Raw genomic sequence first — 17,885 nt, 5'->3', positions numbered from 1 at the left:
CATACTTTATCACTCAATTCCTTTGACAAATCCTTAGTCATACTTTATCACTCAAATAGTCAAATACATTAGTTATACATCCTAAAACTTTGTGAATATCACAAGGGTGAAACCGATTTTAGCTATTTGAAAATGTGTTAATTGTCTTTGCTAAAAATGTCTCTCTTTTATATAAAGGTAAGGAAATCAATAGAGAGAAAAAAGAGAATGTTTCAAGACAAAAATTGTAACTTATAAAAATAAAAGAGATATGGAACAAATCGTGGTTATATTTTTTTTGAACAGCAAATTCGGATCACTGACGGACCACTGGATTATCATCGTGCCATCAGCGGAACCACCCGATCATCACTATCTTCACTAGACTATAATGCCTATACACCAATTCAGGAGGAAACCCAATAAATATGGGAAAACCCTCTTGTGGGAATCGAACCCAGAACCTATTGATCCCAAAACCTTATTCCACCCCAAGATGCAACTAGACTATAAAGCCATGGGCACAAATCATGGTTATATAGCTTATGATGTTTGGTAGCATGATAATAGCTTATGATAGTGAACGCTTAAATAGAGATGAAGTTAATCAAACTTTGTACCTTTCGTATTGTTTAATAGCTATTATTATAATAATAACAACAAAAAAATGTCGGCTGTGAATCGTACAAAACAATGACAATAACTCTAATATGACATGTCTTATGAATTGTACAAAACAATGAAAAAACCTCTTGTAACAATGACAATAACTCTAATATGACATGTCTTATGAATTGTACAAAACAACGACAAACCTTTTGTGAATCGTACAAAACAATGACATTAACTCTAATATGACATGTCTTATGAATCGTACAAAACAACGACAAAACCTCTAAATCAACTAATTAGCCTAACAAAAATATTTAATGAGTGTATAGATATAACTTCATAATGATGAAACTTATAAATCATTATGAAAGTAGATCTCCCCATGGTCATTTCACATGGCTTATATGAAAACAATTTTTTTTTTTTTTTTTATAAAAACTTCGAGAAATAAATGAATAATCACAAACAAATAACAACTTGAGAGACTATTGTCATCGAAAGTTTAATTCGTTACTAAAAGTAATGATAGTTGATATATCCAGCCAACGATATTACTAACAACTTGAATTAATGGCGAGTATGGACCAATGTCTATCAAATATATGGTATAGTCATACCCAAATACAAGTGTTACTTTCATTGATTCTATGCTTCAAAATTGGCCATTTGAATTGATAAAAGCAATAAGTACTTATAATGGGGCATGCCCATTTCCAATCAAAGCAATTGAGAGGATACATAGAGTACAGAAGGTGACATGAGGTCATAACTTGTATTATTATAATTTAGCGGTCCCTTTGGTCCATCATGTTTGTTCCAAGTTTTAACCACGGTTCAAAACTAACTTAACCACACGTCCACACCTAAATCTCAGTTTCTATTCGTGTCTAAATGAGTTAACAACCACGAAGCACTCGTGAATATATGTGTGTATATATAGATATAGATATATATATATGTGCGCGCATGCGTGTGCGCATTTGTTAACATACTTTATGACTTGAAGGAGATACATAGTTTGCTTTAAAGATGCATAGAGAGAGAATAACAATTTGGTGGAAGAGATCATCATGCAAAGGCCATCACTATAATTAAGGGGAGCCCTTAATGGGGCCCAATGAGGCAACATGGACCCACCAGCCCAGCTAGCCCATTTGGAGTTCGGTGGGCAATCAATTGATTTTACCACAAAAGTCACTTAGCCTACCTCTACTTTTGAATATGTTGCCTTTTCCCCCTACTTTAAAATACTTTTTTTTTTCTTACTTTCATACTTTACTTCAATCGTGGTGAAAGGCATCATTTCATGGGAAAAAAAAATTTCGAGCACAAAAGTCAAGTGTATTGACCTTTTCATTCTGAATTTTTAACAATTCAAATTCTCTGATTTAAAAAACTGTTTTAAAATTTCATTATTTGAAGAATACTCACTAACAGAAGAATATATTTTATGTTATAGTATCCGGAACGAGTAAACAAGAACTTAAGCGCCATGTTGTCAATTAACAAGATGTCCTTAACTAGTAAAACGGCAAATGATCATGAAGGTTTCATCCTTACCTACATACATTTATTGACAGAATTTTGTAGGGCTGGCAATAGGTAACCTGTAGGTAACCTACTAAGACACGATAACAGAAAAGTACATCATGTGATTTTTTACGTTTTTAAAAATAATCAAAATTTGAAAGTTAGGATCCATTATTTCTCCTTCTAGGTGCATAAAGATAAAATATACATCTGTCTTATAGACATTGAATATAAAGTAGTTAAACGAGTCGTATTCATGTTTAAAATTTTTGTTGTTCGCGTTATCAGATACCTGTTAAACCTGCTAAGACACGATTTGCCAGCCCTAGATTTTTGTGGATTTCACACTCTTCAATAAAATGCATTCTCTTATTTGAATACAACTTGAGTGTAAAAAACATGGATAATTATATGAACATAAGTGCACTACATGAGTTTGTCTAGAAAAGTTAATCATATTTAAGACTTAATGTTATAGATAAAACTTTGTCCATGACGTTAAAGCTACTCTTATAATATAACATCTGAAATATTCAATTTTATTCAATGTTATTTTATCTATTTCCTTTTTCTGTTAGTTTTTTTTTTTTGAAGATTTTTAACTTAAAAATTATTTAATCTAATCGTCCGAAATAAATTTGATAAATTTGTTTACTATATGTTTAAACTCTACTTTAATCATAATTCATAATAAGGTTATATATATGAATGCAAACAAGTCGAGCTGTTCGTGAACTACATAGAATCAGATCGGATCAGTAAAAGCTCCAAACTATAAAAGAATAATCGTTAATCTAAAACGAAAAGTAAAAGACGAGGGTGACTCATCACTATGGGTATCCATCCATCCATCCATCCATCCATCCATCATTCTAGCTAGCATTTATAAATCCTTCACTACTTGAATAGTTTGAAGTTAGGAGGATCCGACCCTACCACAGCCAGCCAACTGGTTAGAACGATTGCAATCTCATATTTTGACAAAAAGAAAAGATGGGCACAAAACAGCAAAATCTCCAACTGGGCTCATGTGTCCCTCCTCTATCTATCTCAACTCCTAACCCCACACTCACTAAACTAACTACTTCTTCCATATCATTCTTCCTCTTCCATTTTCCTCTACACTAATTCTCCCATGGACTTGCACCTCCACCAACCCCATCTCACCTTAGCCAAGAGCTCCCGCTATCGCTCTAACGAATGGTTCGTCAGTTAATTATTTCGTTCACTCGGGTGGTCATTTTTTTTTGTTTTTCATCATGATGTTTTACATGATCCAACAATCAATTGTTTTGCAGGATATTCCGTGATGTCCCGAGTGATATAACGATTGAAGTAAACGGTGTCACGTTCGCGTTGCATAAGGTTAGTTAATTCTGTTATGTTTCAACTTCTAACTTCTAAAACTTGTGATCATGTTTTTTGTTCTTTTCTCTATGGATGAGTCAAAAAATTTAAGTTGACTTTCAAGAGTCAAACATAGTGGTGACAGTTTTTATTCATTTAGTTGTAACTTATAATTGATGAATGATGAATAATGAATGATTTGATTTAATGGCTTGTTTGGCTAAGTTTATTTAACTCAAAAAGGACTTTTTGTTTAAAGGGCTTATTGACTTATGACTTTTTGAGAAAGAGTTTTTAAAAAAGTGTTTGGATTAGCTTATTGGGTGAGAAATGCCAAAATTACTAAAAAGGACATTCTTAATATTGAAAAGTTGTTTGGTAGGGGGTAAAAAAGTTGTTTGGTAGGGGGTAAATTTGTAATTGTGTTAAAAAGCTATAAAAAGTCACAAATTTCTGAGTTTTCAAAAATGACTTTTTCTCCCTACTGTTGTTTTGAAAAGGACTTTTCAGTTAGACAAATACTATTTTGACTTATTGACTTTTCGAAAAAGCCAATAAGTCAATAAGTTGGTTCAAAAAGCTTAGCCAAACATGCCCTAACTTGTGTTTATTTCAAAAATATTTTCTAACCAAATAACTTATAAAAAATTTTTTATTAAAAGATTTGTATCGTTTTTATAACTAGAAACTTTAAATATTTATTAATAGAAGTGGATGAACATTTTTTTACGGTTCATTTAACTATTTAACTTGAATGGTGTTAAAAAATGACTTGTTTCAACCCGATTTCTGGTATGTTGATATTAACAACCAAAGTTGTTTTGCGCAGTTTCCACTCGTGTCTCGTAGTGGACGAATCCGAAAAATAGTCTCTGAAAACCGCGAAGCCACGATATCTCGGGTCGAGCTACTCAACTTACCCGGAGGCCCGGAAACATTCGAGCTAGCCGCAAAGTTTTGCTACGGAAACAACTTCGAGATAACTCCATCCAACGTCGCGCAACTATGTTGCATTTCCGACTACCTCGAAATGACCGAGGACTTCTCAAACGACAACCTCGGATCACGTGCCGACGAGTATCTCAACTACATCGTCCTCCAGAACCTCGAAATGTCGGTCGAGGTTCTACAACAGTGTGAAAACTTACTTCCACTAGCCGACGAGCTCAAAATCGTTCCCCGATGCATCGACGCCATCGCGTCAAAAGCGTGCGTGGAGCAAATCGCTTCGAGTTTTTCACGGCTCGAGTATAGTAGCTCGGGCCGGCTCCATATGAGCCGACAAAAGTGCGAATCCGATTGGTGGATAAAAGATTTATCCGTTTTACGAATAGATTTATACCAACGTGTCATTACCGCGATGAAACATCGCGGGGTGAGACCCGAAAGTATTGGCGAGTCACTCATGAACTATGCTGAAAACAAACTAACAAAAAAGTCAAACGGTCAACAAAAGGTGGGTCACGACCAGGAGCGGCTCGTGGTCGAGACCATCGTCGGGTTGTTACCCGTTGAAAAACTTGCGGTTCCATTGAGTTGTTTGTTTGGGTTGCTTCGAAGTGCGATGATGCTTGAATGCTCGGTCGCTTGTAGGCTTGATCTAGAGCGAAGAATCGGGTCGCAATTGGATATAGCGACGCTTGACGATCTATTGATACCGTCTTTTAGACACGATAGTGACACGTTGTTTGATGTGGATACAGTACATAGGATTTTGGTTAACTTTTCGCAACTAGATGATAGTTGTGGTGATGAGGAAGATCCGGATGGCTCGGTTTTTGAATCGGATGGGCTTGATTCGCCATCCGAAACCGCATTGTTTAAGGTTTCGAAGTTGGTTGATAACTATTTGGCGGAAATCGCGCCTGATGGTAATCTTAAACTTTCGAAGTTTATAGCGATTGCGGAAGGTTTACCCGCGCATGCTCGTACGGTTCATGATGGGTTGTATCGAGCTATTGATGTTTACCTCAAGGTATGCAGTTTGTGTTCAATGAGTGGTTATTTTTACAAGTAATTCGGTTAATTCTGTTATTGAAAAATCAGTTATCAGAACCGATTGGTTTGGTTACTCGGTTTTTCTGCATAACCCTAGTTTAAAAATAAGTTATGTTATTTGTAAAAATAAAGTAAACGTACGAATTGGGGGAAAAAGTAAAAAGTGGCGGTGTCATTTTGGTAATTATCAGCAACTTCAAAATTACTAAAGTAGAGTAATTTTGAGCTTCTGTAGAGTAATTTTGTAAATGTTCATGTAGAGTAATTTTGGTCGTGTAGGGTAATTATCAAAATTGTAGGGTAATTATCAAAATTACACAACCCACCCCCCAAAAACCTAAACAATTGTAAATGTTCATGTAGAGTAATTTTGGTCGTGTAGGGTAATTATCAAAATTGTAGGGTAATTATCAAAATTACACTAACCCCTCCCCCCCCCCCCCCCCCCAAACTAAAAGCTAAAAACTAAACCATAAAGCTAAACCCCATAACTAAATGCTAACAAAATTACCCTACAAGACGTTTTCCAAAATTACTCTACAGAAGTCAAAATTACTCTACTAGAGTAATTTGATAATTACCCTACATTTCCCAAAATTACTCTACAGATGCTCAAAATTACTCTACAAATGCTCAAAATTACTCTACAAGACACTTTTTGCTTTTTCCCCAGTAATATTGAAGTTGCTGATAATTACCAAAATGACACCGCCACTTTTTTGCTTTTTCCCTCAATTCGTACGTTTCGTACGTTAATTTTATTTCTATTTGATCCTTTACCTGTATGTGTAACGGGTCAACTAGATCAACCGAAAATATTGCTTATAACGAACTGGGCGAGACAGTCCCACCGCTAAACTATGTAATTATACTGAACACAACACACTAACTAGTTTTAAAAAAATCCTTTAAATTGAAAAAAAGTTTTCTTAGTTCCAACTTAAATAGTATCACTCAGTTTCTTGTTTTGACACATTACCCGACCCGTTTATTTTGCCACCTCTCATTTACCACCAAAAAAGTTTCATATCGCTCAGTTTGACCTAAAAAAGTCAAAAGTGCACATTTTGTTAGCTAATTCTTATATCTTGAAACAAAACTTGCAGGCTCATCAGGGTTTATCAGAACTAGATAAAAAAAAGATCTGCAAACTAATCGATTTCCAAAAGCTCTCACCGGAAGCCGGTGCACATGCAGCACAGAACGAGCGACTTCCACTTCAATCGATAGTCCAAGTTCTATACATAGAACAACTCAGGCTAAGAAGTGCCTTATTCTGCTCTGAGCTCGGCGACATCCATAAACCGCCAGTGCACCAACAGTCGTGGCGGATAAACAGTGGCGCTCTCAGTGCCGCCATGTCACCGAAGGATAATTACGCGTCACTGAGGCGAGAGAACAGGGAGTTGAAACTTGAGTTGGCGCGGTTAAGGATGAGGTTAAATGATTTGGAGAAAGAACATGTGTGCATGAAGAGAAATATGGAGAAATCCCATTCGCGGAAATTTATGAGCTCGTTTTCGAAGAAAATTAGTAAACTTAACCTTTTTGGACATAGTTCTTCAAGGGAATCAACCTCTCCATCAAGAAATTCACAGAGAACTGATTCTAAGTTAACTGTGAGAACAGAATGAAGCAAACAGTAGTTTTTTTTTTTTTTTTTTTTTTTTTTTTTTTTGGTATTAAAAGGGCCTGTTCACAGGCTAGGATTTTTGGGCTTGGCGGTTTTGGTCTGGTTTCTATCAGTTTGGGCCAGTCCAAGGCCCATGAATATTCTAAGGCCCAACTGTAATCTGTTTATGTTTTGTTTCTCCAAGGTTGTAAATGATATAGATTTTGTGATCATATATAACACAATGATTACTTATAATTTATAAAATTTAATATTGATAAAACAGTTAACCGTGTTTGCAAGTCAAATATGAAGTTTGATCCGACCCTTTTCTACAAGCCGGTTTCCATCTTTACATTATTATATAGGGGATTGTTCAAATGAAAACCACTTTTATTGTGAAAACTCGAAAACTAACTAAAAAAAGCCTAAAAAACACACAAATTTTTTTTTTTTTTCAATTTTTTTTATAAAAATCGCTAGTTTTATATATAAAAAAAAACTTTTTTTCAAAAAAAAAAAAAAAAAAAAAAATTTGTGTAGTGCACATGTGTAATAATACACATGTGTAATAATACACATGTGTAATAATACACATGTGTAATAATACACATGTGTAGTACACATACATATGTGCAGTATTACACATGTGCACTACACAAATTTTTTTTTTTTTTTTGAAATTTTTTTTTATATTAAAAAACCTGCGAAATTTTGATTGCAAAAAAAAAAAAATTAAAAAAAAAATTTTTTTGTATGTTTTTTTGGCTTTTTTTAATTAGTTTTCGAGTTTTCACAATAACTAGTGGTTTTCATTTGAACCTTCCCCAAAATGAAAACACAACTTTGCTACAGTGGTGTTGTCTTTTTTTTCTTTCTTTCTTTCTTTTCCTTTTGTGGTTTTTTTTTCTTTTTTACTTTTACCCTTTAATTTTCAGTATTAACTCTTACAACCCCTTAACTTTTTAAATACTTTTTAATCGAGTATACGTCTTCATTTTTATTTACGTGTCGATATAAACTTAAGTTGATTTACATTTCGATATGATTTTTTTTTTTGTGTTTATTTACGATTTTGTCCCAGTATAAAATTCGTTTTAATAATTTTTTTACAAGACTATGGTAATGTTTTGTTTTAATTGGTTGGCTTGATTTAGTTTTTATTCGTCATGCCAAGCGGTAGTTTTCCATCGTTTTATTCTTTTAGCAAAAATATGGTAGTATTTCCATCGTGTTATGAGTAGTATGTACAAGTAACTAAAACACGGACATACATGCTATGAGAAAGAAATATTCGGTTTAATGCCCCGCAACGCTGGCGGGCAATACCTAGTTAGCTATCAAAAGTCACCCTTAGATTAGGGGATGCCCCAATGATTAAGATAATAGTCTCTAGCTTGAAAAGTCAAAGTCAAACTATTGTCCCACGTGTCATCTACTAGAGATCTTTGACTGGTTTCTTGACTTTCTTCAGTCTAAATGATAACTATATCACTAGTGTTTCTAGACTCGGTTTATGTTGTTGACTTCTAGCTTTGATCAAGTGGTGTACAGTCGTGTTTGGGACGATAAGGAACACTTGACCTGGAACCATAACCGGTTCAGGACGGACCACAGTATTGGGATGTTTAAAGAAATCGGGTCGAGTGATACTGTGTCTAGGATTCTTCTTCATGATTTAAGCAGCTGCGATTGATCTTTGGTGATACTCAACATGCCTACCTGGATGCACTAGTTTAAGCACACCTTTTTCTTTTGTTGCAGTTCCCATACTTGGTGGTATTTAAGTATATCGATCTTATACTTGTTTTTTTTCTTGAATTTATAGCGCGCTGACCGTCAATAAATCAAGAAAGGAGTCTAAATTACAAAAAACAAAACAAAGAAATGTCGATGCAGTCGACTAATAAGCTGTTTCACAAGAAACAAAACTGTGTTCCTTGTTTTAGTGATCATAAAAGGTGCTATCTTTTTATGCTTGTCAACATCATCACTTTGAAATAGTGACCAGATAAATATGACAAGAAGGATAGTCGAACAAGAACAAACTGGACCAACAATACAAGTAACGTTTATGTGTTATCGATCTCAAGTACAGAAACTATTATTGGTATTTAGATTTTAATACCAATAATACAAGTAACATTCTTGTGTAATTTACTCGTAACAAGTTAAACTGAGCTTAGATATGTTGTCTCACTTTTTGTCATATATTTTTCTTATTTGCATTGTAGGATTGCATTAATGTACAACACAATATGCAATTATGTAGTGGTATTATGCTGTTTGCTACAATCTTAAAATAAAATCAGAAAAAATATAAGATATCTAGTATAAGAAAGTGATCTTGATGTGTTAAAATGATTAAGAAAGTGATCTTGATGTGTTAAAATGATAGAAGTATGAAATTACCATGAGGGCATTTAGTAATTCAGTCACACATTTAGTGCATCTTGGGCCCTTCTTCCTTGGGCTATAAATTTATCCAAATTCTGTGCACTTATACTCTATGAAGCACGGGGAATCCATTATACGTCGGGTACCCGTCCCGGGGACGGCTCGGGGACGTTTCCCAACCGTACCCAGATTTTGGGCTTCTTAATTGCAATGCGTAATCCAATACTACAAACATAGTTGATGAGCATTTTTGGAGACATAAGTAAACTGAAGCCACCAAATAAATGTAAAATGTTTGTTTACAGGCCAACAACTATTGTTGGATAATCTTGATGGGCTTTATTTGGGTCAGCAGTGTTTTTAGTTTAATGGGTTAACTAATAATGGGTCATAACCCAACTTAAGTCTCGCTTGTGATTTTTTGAGTTCAAGATTCCATGCACGTGAAGTTTGAATAAGTATTTAATTAGGTTTTTGTTTTTAACTGGTCCTTTGTTTTGTCCGGGTATTAGGGAGAGTTTAGTGGTAGACTTTGATTGAGTAAGTGTACGTTGCAATTGTTGGCTATTTAAAGGCCTTTTGTTTAATGAGTAAGATGTCAGCTTTTCCTTGTTTTCTTTCTGCAACACACTATCTTTTCTTTTCATTATTACATATTACATCCATTTTTACACGAGTCTTTGTATTCTTGGAGTGTGTTTGATCTTGGCCTGAACCAACACTTGGTATCAGAGCTTCGTCGTTTTGAAGGAGATGTGATCTTGTTGTGATCAAAAATTGAAGAGTACAGAAGCGGCTTCTACTCTTGATCATCCTGTTTGTGATAATAGTCTAACCGACGGAGGTGCGTGAAAAACGAACGTGAAAGATCCGTCAAAACAGTTGATTTTGGATTTTGTTCGTTTAGCGGGTTAAAGGAAACGGTAAAAGCGATAGCTCGTTTTCTTGATCGGGCGAATAGAGCTATTGAACGGGTTTGATCGGAAAAAGAGTTGGAGCTGTCAAAAGTAAAGAAAAAATGGCGTTAGTACCTGTTAAAGAGGCTGGTTCGATGTCGTATCAAGTTCCGGTTTTGACCCCAAACAAACTATCCGGTGTGGGCGGTCAAGGTTAAGGCCATTATGAATGCAAATGGCGTATGGGGGACTGTTGAACCGAGGGCGTTAGGTGCTGAACCGGATGAAAAGAAAGCAAAACAAGCTTTAGCCTTTTTGTTTCAAGCTATTCCTGAAGAGATGGTGCTGCTAATGGCTAGCTACACCGATCCCAATCAAGTGTGGGACGGACTAAAGACCCGGTACTTGGGTGTAGATCGGGTAAGAGCGGCTCGACTTGCAACATTAAGAAGGGAGTTTGAAACTATGTGCATGAAAGAGGGTGAAGCGGTTGACGATTTCGTGGTGAAATTGAACGGCACAGCATCAAAGGTAAGGTCTCTAGGTTATGAACTTGAAGAAGTTGATTTAGTGAAATGATTACTTGATTCGATGCCGAAGCCATTCTTTCAACTGTGGCTTCAATCGAACAATGTTTTAATTTGGACACAATGCTATTCGATGAAGCCATTGGTAGGTTGAAAGCGTATGAGGAGCGCTTAAAAGCGAAGGAGAAGACGAAGGAAATTCAAGGTGGTTTGTTGTCGGGTAGTCATGAAAAACCGCACGGGTGTAAGCATTGTGGCGTTGGAAGCTCGAACCGAGATGGCTTTGGGCGTGGCCAGGGAAGAGGATGTGGGTCTGTGAGGGGTCGAGATGGTAATGAGCGGTTCCGAGATAAAAGCCACGTGAAATGTTATAAGTGTGGAGAATATGGTCACTATAACAACGAGTGTCCGAAAAATGAAGAAGAGGCGAATTTGATTCGAAACGAAGATGAACCGACATTGCTTTGAAGAAATGGATGGACATCAAGATTATGGGGGTGATTGTTGGATAATGTTGATGGGCTTTATTTAGGTCAGCAGTGTTTTTAGTTTAATGGGTCAACTAATAATGGGTCATAACCCAACTTAAGTCTCGCAGGTGATTTTTTGAGTTCAAGAGTCCATGCACGTGAAGTTTGAATAAGTATTTAATTAGGTTGTTTGTTTTTAACTGGTCCTTTGTTTTGTCCGGGTATTAGGGAGAGTTTAGTGGTAGACTTTGATTGAGTCAGTGTACATTGCAATTGTTGGCTATTTAAAGGCCTTTTGTTTAATGAGTAAGATGTCAGCTTTTCCTTGTTTTCTTTCTGCATCACACTATCTTTTCTTTTCATTAATATTCAGTTTATATATTACATCCATTTTTACATGAGTGTTTGTATTCTTGGAGTGTGTTTGATCTTGGCTTGAACCAACAACAACAACCACCAAGAATTTGTGCAAATGTTGTACAACAACCTTGTCATTGATACAACTATTTGATAAGAAATATATAAAGTAATCTGTATTGAAATGTTATTCAGATACCCTTTTTACCATAACAAGAGCTCAAAATATCCAGGATGATCTGATGATGAAATCAGTCATAGAAAGGGTTTCCGTTAAAGAAGAGTCCACTTGAATCCATGTGAGCGAAGTTGACAAGACTTCTCTACTTCTCTGAATGAAGAATCCACTATTTGAATCCATGTGATTGATGCTGTTGTGCACACAATTGGACCAACAGCAATCCAAGAACCCAGTCCACAATCAACAAACCCAGCCCAAGTCAGAAGTGGTGAAAGAAAGAAAACATTACCTACAAAGTTGAAGGACTACAAGTTAATATAAAGAAATAGTGCAGGGTATTTAATTAATTATTTTATGTCTTTATATGGTCATGCGGTTGTAATGAAGAGGGTATGAAATTTGTTATGAAAGTTTGTTAGATCTTTCTTCCCTCATCCAATCTTCTGTAATTCTACCATCCCCTTTCTATTGAATCAATCAATTATCCTTCTATCCCTCTTTGTATTTCACTGTTAGATTTATCCCACTTCATTGGTGCTTTCATTGGCCATTAGCTCATGGATGATGGTACATGGTTCAAGGTGTTTGATGAGCACATCAAATTGTTACAGGAGAGTCAGCGTGATCTCTCGTCTCAATTGGCAGCGGCGGCTCAGCAATCCGATGTTGCTCTTCTCGCCACTTCTCTGGAAGATACGAAACAAACGGTGAATAAATTGTGCGTCCAAGTGAGTTTATTAGCTAAACAGAAATCTACAGATGCGGAATTTTCCGGTAAGTATAATTACCCTGATGGTTTTGGATCTCCTGGTACTTTCGATTCCTCAATTATTGGCCGTCACAAACCGACTCCGATTACTTTACCTCGTTTCTCTGGTCCTCACCCGGAACAATGGGTTGCACAAGCCAATCGCTACTTTGATTTCTACAGAATTCCCCCGGAGGAACGTTTATTGATCTCATCGTTCTATTTCGATGATGCGGCGACCGATTGGTATGATTGGGTTGATAGACATTCTCAGCTTTCCACATGGATGGCGTTTACTACGACAGTCGTGCTCCGATTTCGCCAGAAAAAACTTGGAACAACCTGAAGGGTTGTTAGTTAAATTACAGCAAACATCCACCGTGGAAGATTATAGACAACGTTTTGAGGAAATCTCTAATCGCACCACTGTTCCCCTTCCACCGGAGTTTCTGATTTCCTGTTATATTTCTGGCCTTTGTTTGGATATCCAACAATCTGTATTAAGTCATCACCCTAATACTTTGGAGGAGGCCATGGAAAAAGCCCAATTACATGAGAATTGTATTAATATGGAACGTGGTTTGGGCCGTGTATCATTGGGCTCGGGTAAGCCCATTTTACCAACCCCAAAGATACAACCCACGGCTACAACAACATTTCCCCAAATTCTCAGCTTAACCCTAAGATTCCAAACATTGTGGGTTTTCGGCGATTGTCCCCAGCTGAAATGGCTCAAAAAAGGGCAATGGGTCTTTGCATCAGATGCGATGAAAAGTACACGTCTAATCATAAATTTCGTTTGGCTGCACAACTATTATTTTTTGATGATGATCCAGGGTCGAAACCCACACCTGAGACCGGTGGCCTTGATTCTTCCGATTCTGTTTTGGCTGATTCCCTACAACTCGATGAGGTAAAATCTCACTCTTCAATTTCGTATAATGCGTTAGCGGGGGGTGTTCCACTTCTACTCTGCATTTCAAGGATACAGTAAAGGGTCAGGTTGTTCAGGTATTACTGGATGGCGGCAGTACTCACTGCTTTGTCCAGACCAGAATTGCTAAGTTTTTGAACTTAGCGATCAAGGCTATTTCTCCCTTTTCGGTTCTAGTGGGTAGTGGGGAACGCGTACCGTGTTCCGGTATAGCTAAACAGGTGGAATTGGTGATTCAAGGTTTTCCGATGACTGTTGATTTTTTTTTTGTTTTGCCTCTCCAAGGCTGGGACATGGTTTTGGGAGTCTCTTGGTTATCAACTTTGGGCCCGGTTCTAACTGACTATGCTGCAACAACCTTTGAGTTCAATTTATGAGATAATCGGGTGGTATGGCAGGGCGAACCCACCCCAACGGCTGAACCTATTCAGTTTCATGACTTTAAAAAACTGGCTTCCAGTGCTTCCATTGATCATTATTTTCATCTCACTTTATTACCACCCCAGAGTTTAGACTAGCCGACACAGCCTCCGGACATTCAGGCGCTATTAACGGAATTTCCCAGGTTTTTCAACCACCCACGGGTCTGCCACCGACCTGACCTCAGGACCATAACATCTCATTACTTCCAAACTCTGCACCCGTGGCAGTCCGCCCTTATCGGTACCCACATTTTCAAAAACAAGAAGTCGAACGACTGGTTCAAGATATGTTGACCCAAGGTATTATCCGTCCTAGTTGTAGCCCATTTTCATCTCCGGTTTTACTGGTTCAAGACATGTTGACCCAAGGTATTATCCATCCTAGTTGAGATAATGGCAAACGACGGTAAGATCACGATAGAGAAATTTGACGGGAATAAGTTTGGTTGGTGGAAGATGCAGGTTGAAGCACTAGTTTGTCAGAAAGACTTAGATTTAGTGCTCAAGGATGAAAAGCCATAAAAAAACGCCTCAATAAGATTGGGATAGGATGGATAAGAAAGCTAGATCAGTGATAAAGCTTTCACTATCGGAGAATGTTGCATTTAACATCCAAAAGGAGACCTCAGCTAAAGGAATGATGGCATGTTGGGATTGAACCCTATCAGAGGAACAGATAATAAGAGCCAAAACTGATTCACATCAGTGGATTCATCATAAGCAGCTGTTTGCATTAGACTTTCCCCTTGAAAGTGGTTATTACATCTGATGGCCCTCATCCACTGTTTGTATACTACAACTGCTGTGCATTAAGTACTGCTTGTGTACAAAAACTGCCGAAGACAAAGTGCTGCTCTTTAATCTACTGCCCTAAGACAAGTGCTGCTAAAGACCAAAGCCCTGCTTGGAATGAAGCAGTGGAATGAAGAAACAATTGTCTACTTTGTCTATTGTAATAGTATCAGTGTTTAGCTAGCAGTAGTTTTATGTAACAATGGTTAAAGGTTGTTAGGTTGTTAGATGTCACTTTCATGGTGACGTCAGCTTAGATGCTTCAGTGGTTTGATCTGCCAATAAATGGAACAGTACCCTGTACTGTTACATTTGATTGATTGAGTGAGTTCTTCTCCTCTAATCCAATCCTTTCATCTTGTGCAATCAACCAGGGAGCATCAGGCTGAGGGGGAGTTTTGTTGTAAGCATGCATGTAAGCTTTTAATTGTAATCATTCGACTCAATGAGAAGCATGTGTTTATACAAACTATTTTTCTTTTGATTGTGTTTACAAAGTTTGTTTTTCATTTCCGCTGCATTTAATCTCAATTCATATCTATTGATTTGCTCAAATTATACAAACAAACACAATCACGAGGGCCTCCGATCCTAAAAATTGGTATCAGAGATTGGACAGTCAAATTCGATCTAACAATCAATTTGACATAACAGTTCAGCTCAAAATTCATAGATGCTAAGGTTGATCGTATTTTGTTGAAAAACATAGTAACGAGTGTGCACGTTCAAAGTTGCTATTCAAAAACTCTGTAAAACAACCTAGATGTCATAAGACACACAAACTTCTCATAACAAGTGATGTCATGCATAAACCACCTATAGTTTTCAGATCTGAAAATATGTCTGATAACTATGGTATAATCATTTTCTTTAACAAATTTGATTTCAAGTGTTGATATGAAGTTTTTGCTGTTTTCATGATGTTTGATACTAAGGTGTGAACCTCTGGTCAACAAAAACCTATGTTTGTAAAAACATTAGTGTTTTTGTTAACATAAAAGGAGGGAAATTAAAAGTTTAGTTATTAGATCTTATGTGTTGAAAAATAGGTTGAGAATCCTGTTAAAAAGGATCAAATCAACCTTGTTAAAAATGCATTAAGAAAATCAAGTGCTAAAATAGCCCAAATCATATGTAATGTGAGATCTGATGTAAGCAAGTACAAATATGGCCAGATCTCTCAAAAAACATTGCTGCAAAATGATTCTGGGTTAAGTATTTCTTCAATAAAGACCTACCAGTGAGTATTTCAGTACTTATAAATGGGGAAGAAAAATCACAAAAAAAAAAAATAAATCAAAAGTGTGTTTATCTCAAAACTTTTGAAGTCAAAAGAGAAGAGTATAAATGTAAAACACTTAAGAGTCCAAAATTGGGTGAACAATGGTCATCAAGCAACTGTGTGCATTCATTGATTCAGGGAAGTTCAGGTAACAATAGTATCACCAATGATTAAACCTATAAGAGGAGTAGACAAGTTTTTTAGAATCATCACATGGTAACAAAGTCTATAACAGGACTTTCAAAACTTATGTGTACATGTCTCCTCATTTTTGCAATCAATTAACAAGGAAATGGTCTCAAACAATGGTTATTATAATGTATTTCAAATCACTGACCATTTTTATAAAACTTGAGAATGATGTGATTATGAGTTTAATTGGAAAGTATACCAGATCCTTTTTGATGCTGTTTTCAGAATAACCTTTAATTATTTTTCTTGAAAAGGTTTTTCTCAAATAAAACATGATATATTATTCTTTATTTTTCGTTAGAATGATATATTTTGTACTTTTACTTGTTTTTGATAGTAAAAGTTTCAATCTCCTGTCAGGATGTAGAACCCTTATTTTTGGTGATGTTATCCTTGAAAATAGATCAGAAGGAAATGGTGCAAGTGTCAAAGTCATGTCAAACTCAAGTTTGCTTTAACACAGATCAAAGATTGATTCCTAACAGACCATAAAATACTTGGATACTCATGTTCTAATTCAAATATTATGACACAAAATGAGTAGCCATAGTAAAAAGGTTTTCATCATCTGGGATACTAAACCACTTTCAGGAATTTATAAAAGCTTGAAAACTTGCAGTAAGACATGTGGCAAAACCTTGAATACAAATTCCTGTAAAAACTGATGACAAATTAAACTTGACAATTTGCATCTAAAATGTATTTTGTTGAGGGTAGCATTCTTGCAGATATTTGAACAGCAGATGTTGGACATGATATTGTGGTTACACAAGACAAAATCATCTCTTTCATCAGAACAATAGATGCTCAAAACATTTGTCAAAAGCTTATTCACTGCTGCACTAACAGTTGCTGATTTAATAGCCTTCCAAATCCTTACCATTTCTTCACCCCTAACTACTGTTGTGCTCAAACATCTGTTTCCTAAATACTCTCCACTACTGAAAGTCAACCCCTGTTCTCTCATATTCTGATAAAGCTATCCACTGATAGTAAAAATCATCCACTGTTTTCACTAATGACCGTTGCAACCACTGATATTTGCTTCATCAGTGGTTCCCAAAACAACTGTCCTCCATTATTCATCTTTTCATCAGAGGTTGGCACGTGGTCAATTTCTAGCCATCAGATCTTTGTAACCGCTGCCACATCAGCATTCACTTTTCCCTAAATAAAACCCTGACCAAAACCCCCAAACAGGGTTTTACACTGTCAAATTGAATTCCAAAATTTTCTTCTCAAAGCAGTTTCTAACCTTCCGTCTCAAATCATTCTTCGTTCTTCTTCATCAAAATAACGAAATCTAAATCAAAATCATCCTCATCTTCCAAAAAGGTCACTCAAATGGCCGCTGAACCTATTGAAATTCCATACAAATCCCCTCACAATTACTTGGCTTTACTCACAAAACCCACCACCACCAGAACCTTCGATTCCATCATTGATATTCTTTCAGCTTCAAAGTACAAAACTTTGTTAACTGCTGATGCTCCAATTTACCAACAAACACAGAGAGAGTTCTGGAAAAATGCCACACTTGAGTCTCAAGGTGACACCGTCATAGCCCTCAACTCTTCCATACAGGGTAAAAAGATTCAAATTACCCCAC

At 36.3% G+C, this 17,885-nt stretch overlaps 1 protein-coding gene across 1 annotated transcript; it reads left to right on the top strand.

Annotated features, from left to right (window-relative positions):
- The first annotated feature begins 3,033 nt into the window (after positions 1-3,033).
- LOC110883879 (BTB/POZ domain-containing protein At5g48800) lies at positions 3,034-7,313 on the top strand. The gene is made up of 4 exons (XM_022131537.2): positions 3,034-3,324; positions 3,420-3,486; positions 4,298-5,443; positions 6,573-7,313. Exons 1-4 carry the CDS (start codon positions 3,257-3,259, stop codon positions 7,098-7,100), a joined length of 1,809 nt encoding a protein of 602 aa, XP_021987229.1. The 5' UTR covers positions 3,034-3,256; the 3' UTR covers positions 7,101-7,313.
- The last annotated feature ends 10,572 nt before the right edge of the window (positions 7,314-17,885 follow it).

The sequence above is a fragment of the Helianthus annuus genome, chromosome 10 (genome assembly GCF_002127325.2).
Source record: "Helianthus annuus cultivar XRQ/B chromosome 10, HanXRQr2.0-SUNRISE, whole genome shotgun sequence".
Classification (NCBI taxonomy): Eukaryota; Viridiplantae; Streptophyta; class Magnoliopsida; order Asterales; family Asteraceae; genus Helianthus; species Helianthus annuus.
The sequence above is the reverse complement of the archived record's forward strand: the minus strand, read 5'-3'. Positions and strand labels throughout refer to the sequence as shown.